Source organism: Schistocerca americana, chromosome 1, assembly GCF_021461395.2.
Source record: "Schistocerca americana isolate TAMUIC-IGC-003095 chromosome 1, iqSchAmer2.1, whole genome shotgun sequence".
Lineage (NCBI taxonomy): Eukaryota > Metazoa > Arthropoda > Insecta > Orthoptera > Acrididae > Schistocerca > Schistocerca americana.
In genome coordinates, this window is record NC_060119.1 from 1,105,066,812 (window position 1) to 1,105,078,633 (window position 11,822).

The 11,822-nt window shown below is 38.2% G+C and overlaps 1 protein-coding gene across 6 annotated transcripts in view; it reads left to right on the forward strand.

Annotated features, from left to right (window-relative positions):
* The window catches only part of LOC124618346 (protein MIX23), a 38,361-nt gene extending 26,966 nt beyond the window's left edge, over positions 1–11,395 (forward strand). For 3 of the 6 annotated variants that reach the window (XM_047145341.1, XM_047145346.1, XM_047145342.1), the window contains exons 2-4: positions 1,144–1,269; positions 1,351–1,497; positions 10,793–11,395. In XM_047145341.1, coding sequence (XP_047001297.1) covers positions 1,144–1,269; positions 1,351–1,497; positions 10,793–10,906 — 387 coding nt within the window. In that variant the 3' untranslated portion in view covers positions 10,907–11,395. Of the gene's footprint in view, positions 1–23; positions 153–246; positions 1,001–1,143; positions 1,270–1,350; positions 1,498–10,792 lie in introns of those variants that run through there. The other 3 variants (XM_047145343.1, XM_047145344.1, XM_047145345.1) reach the window with 2 other exon arrangements.
* The last annotated feature ends 427 nt before the right edge of the window (positions 11,396–11,822 follow it).

The following is an 11,822-nucleotide window of genomic DNA, read 5'->3' on the forward strand; positions in this document are numbered from 1 at the left end:
TTGACCATTACCATTTGTTCTAGAAGCTGGGCATCATAGTGCAAAGAAATATCTACCTTTGAGATGCAGTCATTTTTATATTGACAATACTCTGGAGACCAGTTATTGTTGTGGTGCAACTTAGTTGCAGTTGGACTCCCGGCCAGGATGGAGTGAGTCAAGTTTGGATAATGCATTTGTCAACAGTGCTCAGTAGCCATCTCAATGCTTTTATAGCTTGTCTGTGCCACGCTTGGTCATTGCTTAAGTTTCAGTGCGGAAGCGACCGGTAGCAAATTGTGGCATGTAAACTGAAATGCTGATTGCTGATTGTTATCAAAATATTAATGTTTAGTGAGTATTTGAATATACTATAATTCATAACGCCTTAACAATCGATGTTCTCACTTGAAACAATTATAACATCCCTGGAGGAATTATTTCATGAGGTAAGCTGTACAGAAAGTTTGTTGGAAAAGTAAGAAGAGACTGTGACTTAATATAGTGGGCCTGGAGGAATACCAACAGGGTTATAGTGTGTCACTTAATCAGCAAACAGCCTTGCAGTGATGGTAACTCTGGTTCCTGTCAGATCACTGAAATTAAGTGGTTAGTACTGCAGTGGATGACCATCTGGATCTGCTGAGTGTTGTTGGCAAGTGGGGTGCACTCAGCCCACATGAAACCAATTGAGGAGCTACTTGACAGAGAAGTAGCAGCTCCAGTCACAAAAACTGACACCAGCTAGGAGAGTGGTGTGCTGACCACATGCCCCTCCATAGCCTCATCTATGATGCCTGTCAGCTGAGAGTGACATGGCAGTTGATCAGTAACACTGGGCCTTCCAAGATTTGTTCAGACACAGTTTACTTTAGTTTTTATGTTGCTTAATAAAGTTAAATGGGTCCTGCAATAAAGGCATAGGAATTCTGTCAAGACAATACTTGGAAATCTGATCTAAAACTACAAGAGGATGAAACTGCTGCACTTCTGACCACAGATAAAAAAAATCATTACACTGGTGGGTTGCTCTATAGATAATTTTATGACTGCACTTTAACATAGTTCCTTAGAGGAGAAACGTCTCTTATTGCTTACAGAAAAAAATAACCAAATTGATCATAATCATAGCTGCAGAATGAGTGTATTTCTTTTTAATTTCAGGATGCATTGAAGAAAATGAGGACTGTTGATGACAAAATTGTGTATATGCTGAATACATCTATACCAACAGAATCATTTAAAGGGCAAGTTGATCCAACAGCGACATGCAAACAGCTTTATGAAGAGGTATGATTTATTTGTACTTTTTAGTTACTGCTGTTGCATAAAGTGCTTGCTTGTGAATAGCATGCATATTTTTCATTCCAGCTGAAATCCAGTTATGATACAAGAGAAGCAGCCATTAAAAAATGTATTACTTTAACTGCAGAGCGAGTCAAAGAGCTGAAGGTTCAAAGGGAAAGTAGAGTCGATGATATAAGCCTCCTGAAGAATCTACGCAAAGAACAAACAAAGGTAAAAAACCAAAAATTGAATGTTCATTTACTTTTTTTTACAGTACTGCATGATTTTGCTGTATAACTGAACAAAATAAAGACTCTCACCTGCATTCATTTATTCATTTCCTAAAGCTACTTTGTTATTCCATCCATATTGTTCTTGCCATTTTCTTCAAATTCACATTTCTGTTTCCTCTAATTGGGTCCTGTCTTGTTTCCGATATGTCCAGCTTTCAAATCCACAGACAAGTGTACTCCGCACAAATGATTTTGTGGATTTCTGCATTGATGTGTTTTCCTAGTAAAAATGTTTTTCTTTCCCACAAATTCTTGTTTTTCTAATGATATTCTTTACTTCTGTTAAACAAGTGTTGTCTTATGTAATTATGTTGCTGAGGTAGTAGAACAACTTTACTTGATTGACTTTAGTGACATTAGTTTTCCTCACATTGTTAATCCCTTTAATATTTTTCCCCTAGTTGTCGTTACTTAAGATTTTTCCCTGTTTACCTGCTACATGTGATTCACTTCCATATCTGAATGTGAAACCAATTATGTCGACAGCAGTCTGATGCAGTGTTTCTTTTTTCAGTGGGTTTTAATGTTTTCAGATTTTGTATAGCTTCTCTGTCGTACATATTAGAGTTGGCAAGAAAATAAATTTATGGCATAACATGAGTAAAAGAAGTGACCGGTTGATAGAACACATTCTGAGACATCAGGGAATCACCAATTTAGCATTGGAGGGTTGGAGGGAAGTGTGGTGTGTAAAAATTGTAGAAGGAGACCAAGAGACAAATACAGTAGTAGCATGGAAAGCTTTATCAAAGAAGTCTTCAGACTGAAAACCACAGCAACATGAAGACAAAAGACAGCATTAAGTTGCCTCTTCCTTGATTTTAGCCTTCGTTTCTGACCTCTTCATATTAATTTTTGCTTTCTTATTGTAGTACAGTTCGTAAATTATTATTCTTTACTCCCAGTGCAACCCTATTATTTTCATCAGTATTGCACCATCATTGTCAGCTGCAACTTAGTTGTGAGTATGCACTGTGTTTCCAGTGGCTGAACAGACCAATCCTGGCATAAAACATGTGTCCACACAAATTGCACTGAACATTTGGAGGAGGGCGGGGTTGTAACTGACGGAGCTTTCTTGCTTGTTGCTTGGCCTCTTTGTGCCTGTGACATTCTCCTTCAATCAATTGACAGTGGTGGACCTGCAGTTAAGTGGTCCACAGCACAATCTTCCCCTGTTTGTTCGTTTATGCCAGTCATCTTTATGATGTGTTTTAGTTAGTCCTTAAAGCTCTTGAGAGGGACTCTGTGAGGTCTACTGCCAGAGCAGAGTTCACAATAAAGGATTTGGTGGGGAAGCCTAATACCACATTGTGATGAAAATGGCCTAACCATCTCAGTTGAGTGGGGAAGCCTCATACCACCCTTGTGATGAAAAAGACATAACCATCTCAATTTGCTGAGATGTGCTTCCTTGAGAACTGCAATGTAGGTCACATAGTCCTCTCACTTAATGTTCAAGATGTATCTAATTTTTTGTTGGTGGAAGTGCTCAAGTTTCTTGATATCGAAGCAATAGATTGTCCAAGTTTCACAGCTGTACAGGAACGTACAAACGACAACAGCTCTGTACATTGTGAGTTTGTATTGAATCATAAATTTAATGAAAGTTGTTAACATAAGATAAATATGGTTATTAAATGAGGCTATTAGAGGTGAGCAGACAAACACACACGCGCACACACACACACACACACACACACACACACACACACATATCACAAATATTTGTACACACATTTTATCCGTATGTCTAGCAAATTTTGTCCTGCAGCTACATATGGGTTGCGAGGAAACTTGTAATTCTGCCAGTAACTGAGATGAGAAAGTCTCTTCGGGTTTGCTGCCAGATCCTAAAATCAACTTGACTCAATATTTTGGTGATCCAACTGGTCGCCATCTTCAGGAGAATGGTGCTTCTGCTGATGAACCCTGCTGAGAACTGACGCCAGGTTGCAAATAAACATCCTATATAGGCCACCATTCAGTACACGGCGCATGCGCTGCCCATCACGGTGGCTGCCCTCCAAGACTGGGAGGTAGCACCACCCTTAGTAGAACATTGCCTCGGCCACTGCAGGATAACATCTCTTCCTCAGAGAGAGCAGCCATTCGTTCCCTTAGGAATGATGATGAAGTAGTAGTTTTATCAGCTGACAAGGGGAATGCCGCAGTAGTAATGATGTGGGATGATTATGTCCTAAAAATGGATTTACTACTCAACGCCTCGGCGTACAGTAGACTGTCTAGTGACCCCACATAAAGGATTAAGCGCAAGACACTTTCACTGTTGGAAAAGAGTTTGTTGTCCAAAGATTTACATAAGAAACTTCATCCTGGTGCTGCTGTTCCGCCTAGGTTGTGTGGTTTGCCTAATTTGCGTAAGGAAGGGATCCTCTATGCCCTATTTTTAGTAATTTGGTTGCACCCACTTGTAACCTGGCAAAGTATGTATCACCTGTTCTCAGTCCATATGTTGGCAAGTGTGAACACCATATCTCCAATTCGGTGGAATTTATTCGGTGACTGAAATCTTTGAGGCTGAGTCCTTCAGATCTATTAGTGAGTTTTGATGTGGTATCTTTGTTTACAGGAATCCCTAGGGAAGAGTCCCTTAGTTTGATTAGTGAAAAACTGGAGGAAGAGTTGTTGAAGGTTTGTTGTCATGTACAGACATCCATGTGTTTTTTATTTAATGGCAACATTTTTGAACAGAATGATGGAGTGGCTATGGGTAGTCCTTTATCACCCATAGTTGCCAATTTATTTATTTATGGAGGACTTTAAGGATATGGCACCAGAGGACTTCGGCTTTGCAGCCAATGTGCTTCTGGAGATATGTGGATGATACCTTTTCTGTCTGGCCATATGGACCTGATGCTCTTAATAGATTTTTGGACCACTTTAACTGTCTTCATCCCCACATTAAATTTACCATGGAGGTTGAAAGTGATGGGATGCTTCCATTTATAGAAGTTATGGTTTATAAAAAGCCAGATGTTACTTTGGGACACAGTATTCACCGAAAGCCAACTCACACAGATGGGTATCTGCATTCTAAGAGTTGTCATCCACCATACCAATGCAGTGGTGTCCTTAGGACTTTGGTACACAGAGCATATGCCATTTCCTATGCGGACAGCTTAACCCAAGAACTTGTGCATCTGATGGCTGTTTTTAAGGAAAATGCATACTCCGAGAAGCAGATTCTTCATTCTATGGAGTTTGGACAATCACTGGAGGTGCATGAAGAGGAACATAGATCGGTGGCCTTTCTTCCTTATGCTGGAGGCATATCGTTTAAGATTGGATGAATTTTAACATTAAGAGTGTGTTCCATCCACCTTCTAAGATTAGGGCACTACTCGGCTCTGTGAAAGATGATTTGGGGCTTAGGAAACCCGGTGTATACAAAATTCTGTGTCAGTGTGGGAAGCCTTACATTGGCCGTTCAATTTGTACAGTTCATGACAGGTGTGTGGAACACTGCCGTCATACGAGGCTACAACAGCTGGAAAAGTCAGCAGTAGTAGAACACTACTTAAATGAGGCACACGGTATGAAATTTGATGAAACTGTGGTAGTTGCCAACATTTCCGGTTTTTGGAACAGTATGTATAAAGAGGCAATTGAAATTATGTTGGTGGATAATTTAATTAACAGAGACAGTGAGTTTCCTCTTAGCAGGATGTGGAATCCTGTACTATAATGCATCAAAATTGAATGTTCTTCAGTGCGACCCTGAGTGCGATGTATCATTGCCGCCAAAGTTCTACTAAGGGCAGTGCCACCTCTCAGGTCTTGGAGGGCAGCAACCGTGATGGGCAGCGCATGTGCCATGTACTGAATGGTGAAACAGCATTCTCCTGAAAATGGCAACCAGTTGGATAGCTGAAATATCGAGTCAAGTTGATTTTAGGATCCAGCAGCAAACCCAAATAAAACATAAATAAATAAATAAAAATTTTAAAAAATGTGATTGCATGTCTAGAACTAAAAATTTCAGTAATATTAATATTAGCACTATTCATGTGTGTATATATATTTTGTAATCTGACTTGTTCCACATCATATCGATAAAATAATTGTGAAAATGATCTACGGAACATGACGTAACTAAACTAAACTTTCAAGACTTATTACATTGGGAAAGCCTACGAAATCACAACTGTTTAAAGAGGAAGGACTGTTACTGGGAACTGTCTGACTCTCCACTATATTATATCATGTGACTGTAGAGAGGGCATTAAGTGTATCTGTGGTTTTGGGACATGTGACATGATCTTTCACCCCAACGTGCCGTGTAGTAATAGTGGGGGTACCTTACTCCATAGCATTTTTTTATACAAGTCGACCATAGGGGCGGTAGGGATGTCTTACAGTCACAGTAAATATTTTTAGACAGCATATGACACATGTGCTGATTTTGGTAGAAATTCCTTCAGGCACTGCAGAGATTTGGTGACTTGTCACTGTCTTTGCACCCTGGCCCTACCCCAAATTCTAGGTGTGAAACACGATCAGACTGTCACCAATAAGCCTAGCAATTCCAAAAACTATGGATTTGATAATAACATCAGTTGTTGTCGAATGTTTTTACATGTTCCATCTTCTCACCCCCACCCACATCTGCAGAAGTGGTTGGGGCACAGTACCCTCACAGTATTTTTATATCAGTAATAAGTCACATATATACAAAATTTGATGGAAATTGCTCCAGATGTTTCTGAGTGAAATTCCTACCAACACCAGCTTTTCTGAATGGTGCAGGTGGGAACTCTCGCTGTGATATATCCTACATTCCCGTAACCCCCTGGCCTCAATCTCTATTAGTCACTGTCCTTCACTCACCTTTCCCCTCCAGCACTTCACGGTCTTCTGTTCCATCAATGCACCCACAGTCTCTTTACTTCTCTCCTTTCCTGCTCCCTTCCGCCCCCGTCTAACCTCCTGACTGCACCTATATGCCCTACACTATCCTCACCATGTCCCTGTATGCTCCCACAAACAGCACTTTATCATCTCCTCACACCTATGCTGCTATCCCTCCCCCTCCCTGCTGCAGCCTCCTCCTTTCCCCCATCAGCCAGATTGCTTCTCCCATTATGCACTGTTGCTCGCAATCCGGCATTGGTGGCCAGAGATAGTGGTCATGTGTGTGTGAATTGTGCTTGGGTGAATGTGCATGTTTTATCTTCTACAGGAGAAGGCTTTTTGGCCAAAATCTCATTTGTTTAGCGGTCTTCTTTCTGTGCCTGTCTGTGACTCAACATATTCACTATATGGCGAGTAGCAATCTATTCTCTTCATAATATTTCATTATTCCATCTTGGATTTTCCATTGTTTGAGTGAGGTTTCTATGTCACCACCTTTTTCACCTCCACCCCTTTGGATGGTAGGTGGAAAACTTCACAGGCAAACACACTACATACAACTCACCAAAGTTTCATCATAACTGGGTTACTTATACAGGAAGCACATACGGTAAACAAACAAAGAAATATTCATTGTTATATATTAGATATAAAAAAAAAACATGTTGTGACAGAAGATGTATTATATAGAGTACTAATTGCTACAATTTATTTTCGACATCATTTTCTGTAATTGTCTCCACTTGTCTTTCTCATTTACAGCACTATATTATAACAAATGACAAATTTTACAACAATGGTGGTGTCAGATCTCATGCCAAGAGCGCAATGCAGTGGCCATTTCTAAAAACTTAAATGTTGGCCCTCATTTTCATGTTCTGTTGTAGTCTTCCTCTCTTTTCTTCCACTTATAGTCTGTTTTTCACTCCGTTATGACAGCAGGAATTTATTATTAATAACATATGTTCCTTACACCATAGGTTTTGTTCTGTTATCAGGGCATTTTGTTGTTTTGTAGCTTTACACTCATAAATACTTAGGATAATGCACAACATATGAAAACAAAATTCTGTATTTTGAATTTGAATTAATAGGGCAGTGGCACTGGATTTCTGTTGTATAGCTTCTAAGTAATGATGGTACAACTGCTTTTCCTTTTGAGTCAACATTTAAAACCTGTTGTTTTTAAACTTTTAAACATGTTCTTTACTTTTTTAAATTGAATTTATTGGCATTTAGCTTATACCATACAGCCAGGTCATACTTACATATAATATGCAGATAATGTTGAAAAAATTATAAAATCAAATGTTTTATAATGTTACGTAAATGTAATGTAAACAAATAATATAAAGTTATAAAACTTTATATATGTTTGACATTACATCATTCATTGGAGGTGATCTGAAGGTTATATTAGTCTTGAAGAATCAAGTTTGCCAAGATTGCTAATAACTCTTTATTACTATTACTGGTTTCAACAGATCTACACTATCATTATTGGATCTTCTAATGTTACTAGCTGTATGTGCTTTTTATAGCTCTGAAAGTCACATAGTGATGATGCATCAAATTGTAATAAAAAGTGGCATTTCACAAACAAAATACAACACAATTAAAACATACAACGTGTTATGCTTATGTCCCAGTATACACCACCTATATTGTGTACAGTTTGATGCAACATCACTATATGTGGTCACCTTTGGCAACAGTGAATCTGTACATCACATTGAAAAGTTTGTGATCCTGTGATACTAACAAAGTAATCATGCAGGCTGACAACAGACAACCCCAAGCTTCATAAGTCCTTCTAAAAAGATTGGAGTATTTCCATGTAGCCTGGGGTGCCCTAAGGAAAGGTGATTTGCATCTTCTTCTTCTCCACAATGGCAGAAAGGTGTCTCTACAGTGGGTATGAAGATGTTTAGGAAAATATGTGATTAAATTTGAGTGGGCTATGAGAGAGGTGAGGTGCCTAGGCATTCAGTTCGTATGAGGTTTCATGGACTAGGGGACTGACAGGTGAATTGTTTTGTACTTCTTGCATTTGTGCCATGTTAGATGTGTATAGGACTTACTGGTAATCCATACTTCGTATAGCAGTCTAGATGGTATGCCTTGACACAGCATAAGTGGTCCCCAGCTTCATTGCCAGTGATCCCACTGTTAGTAAATTGAATAGCTCAGGCTTCTGCAAATGTGGTATGCAATGTGCACCTCTGACAGATTCAATGGTTTTGGAACTGCCAGTGTATGTGCATACTGTCTCATGCACAAAGGGGCAGTAAGAGTTCTAGTGATCCAGAAGTGTCCAGTTAAGCACTCTATGGTAAGGTCCGAGGCAATCAATTTCATATTCATATTGATACCTTTTAAGAAGAACTTTGGTGCAAAGATACTGCCAGCATAAGTAGATTGGAGGTACATGTCTAGAGGTGGACTGCATTGCTTCCAAACATTCTCTCGGCACTTTATATTGGCATTTATTAAATCTATTGTGGTAACTGTCAGGTGCAGATCCATAACATCCACTTGCACAATCAATGATTCGACGTATCATTGTACAGTAAAGTGTTAGTGCTGTACTGACATCCTAGCCCCACCCAAATCCTATCATTGCTTTGATTATGTTGACAGATATCTCACATTTCTTAGCCACATATTTTCAGTGCACATTCCAGGTTGGCTTATGGTCAATGAAGAATCCCAGATATTTGACTACCATCTTTGAAGGGAAGTGGTGTGGGTCTAGGGCTTTTACCTGAGGCAGGTTCACTCTGTGCCCCGAAAACAATAGTACATTTTATTTATCCAGTCCACTTCTTATGAACCACTGCCAAAGCTTGAACTTAGCGGTTGTCAGTTGTATCTTGCTGTTTTCTGGGGATGTACTTTCCATGTAAATACATATATCATATGTGTATTGCAAAACTGTCACTTTCTCCAGAAATGTCCTTTGTAGATAAATGTTGGCGGACACATTAAAGTTGCAGAAATTGAAAACAATATGGGCCACACAAAAAAGTTGAATTTGGATGAAGAGGATAACATCTGACCTTTATATACAAATATATAAGTTTATTAACACCATGCACAAACAACACTTGAAATGGACTACTGTTGTTGTTGTTGTTGTGGTGGTCTTCAGTCCTGAGACTGGTTTGATGCAGATCTTCCTGCTACTCTATCCTGTGCAAGCTTCATCATCTCCCAGTACCTACTGCAGCTTACATCCTTCTGAACCTGCTTAGTGTACTCATCTCTTGGTCTCCCTCTACGATTTTTACCCTCCACGCTGCCCTCCAGTACTAAATTGGTGACCCCTTGATGCTTCAGAACATGTCCTACCAACCGATCCCTTCTTCTAGTCAAGTTGTGCCACAAAGTCCTCTTCTCCCCAATTCTATTCAGTACCTCCTCATTAGTTATGTGATCTACCCATCTAATCTTCAGCATTCTTCTGTAGCACCACATTTTGAAAGCTTCTATTCTCTTCTTGTCCAAACTATTTGTCGTCCAACTATAGACTCACTAAAAGGTTACTGAAAATTATTAATTCAAAGGAGGTGAAAAATTGGTTGGTTTGGAAACACTAGAGAAGATTTACAAGACATGAGCATCACAGATGCAAACACAATAAATTCTCTAGCCTTTGGAACATAATAAGCAAAGATTCATGGAGAAGTATAAATAGTAGTCTAGCTAGAAATAGTCAGAAGAACTGAAGTAAAAAGCAGTGAGTTCATGAAGAGATTTTGACAGTATAAGAAGACGGAAAACATCAAGCCAACTACCAAGTTTAAACACATTCCTTAAATGGCCAAAACAAATAAAGTAGAATAAGATTAGATAGTTATATTTTAGTAATCTGTCTTCAATGTGACACTCAGAACACTATTGTATGAGGCATAGCATTTTATTGCAGATTATGTGAATCAGGATAAGAAAGTCTTTCACCCATTAAATATTTTGTGATTATATTGATTCAGATTGGTAAATCTTTATTGGCACACACTCTGTATTTGTCATGCTCTGCTAGCTTCCATGCTCCATTGTACTTCTCCCAATTAATGTTCTCTAGTCTCTAATAGCATTTGCTCTGATACTTTACATATCTACTCCTGAACATGAATCAGTGAAAATATATGACATGTACAGATTTCTCTCGAAATAAGAGTTATTGACAAACTTTAGGCAGTTTGTACAATGACTTTACAGTAAGCATAAACATAAAACATCACCCACATTTTAATGACAGTATAGAGCATGTTATACACAAAATCAAAAAAAGATTATGTTTCATCTGAATGTGATACTATGTTTTTATGTTAGAATGTGTAATTTTTCTTTTACAGCTGAGATTGCTTCAGTCAGAACTGAATGTGGAAGAAGTGGTGAAAGAGAGAAGCACAAAAGTGTACTATGAACGATGTCGACCGTTTTTCAAACCAGCAGACATTGAATTATGATGAACAGGCATTACTATCTTCTAGTCATGTGCCTGGTAGTAGAGTATGAATTCTGTGAGAAGGAAAAGGGCACTTGTGGATTGATATTCAGTTTGTATCAAGAGTGTGAAGTGGACTGCTTAGAACAGGGTGATTACATGCACTTTTTTAAAGGAAATTTTTGAGGAAGAAGAAGAGTGTCTTTCATTACATAGAAGAGTGAATCGTCTGTTTATTTAGCTGCAATATTTTGATAAACAGTTGTATTACAACATGGTCACTAATGTTCATTTGTTGTTATTCAACATTTTGATAAAAGATTATATTACAAGGTTGTTGCTAGTGTTCATTTGATTTAATTATGCAGACTTGCCCAGGTAGCAGTGAATGGAATTATATTTTCCTTAAAATAAAATGAGTCTTTGATACCAACAGGTACATTTATAATGAATCACTTTTCGTGTGGTAAACATTTTTCTGCTTGAATTAAAAGCAGAATTTGACTTACGTATAAAAAAAACATTTGCAGAAATACTGTTAACCAAACTTTCATTGGAAAAAAATATGCTAAATATAAATTTTTTTAAAGTGTGAAGACTGATAAAATGTGCTCAGAGCAATTGTATGATTGCTAGCCATGTATATTATTTATATATGTTAGTCATATGTAGAATCACAATTTTGCCTCTTTTGTCAGCAGTCAGTTTTGAAGTCCATGAAATTAAACAAAACTGTACTTGCATTTGTGGTCACTTTAATGTTCAAGTATGTAGTTAACATTAGACCTTGCTGATTTCCACAAAGCCCTTGACAGAAGCTGAATAATGTTTTTATGTTATATACTTTATACTTTATTTGTACAAATGTTGCTTTTGTATAACACCATTTTCCATCCACAAAGAAAATAAATTTCATGATATTCATCAAGAAAAAGTAT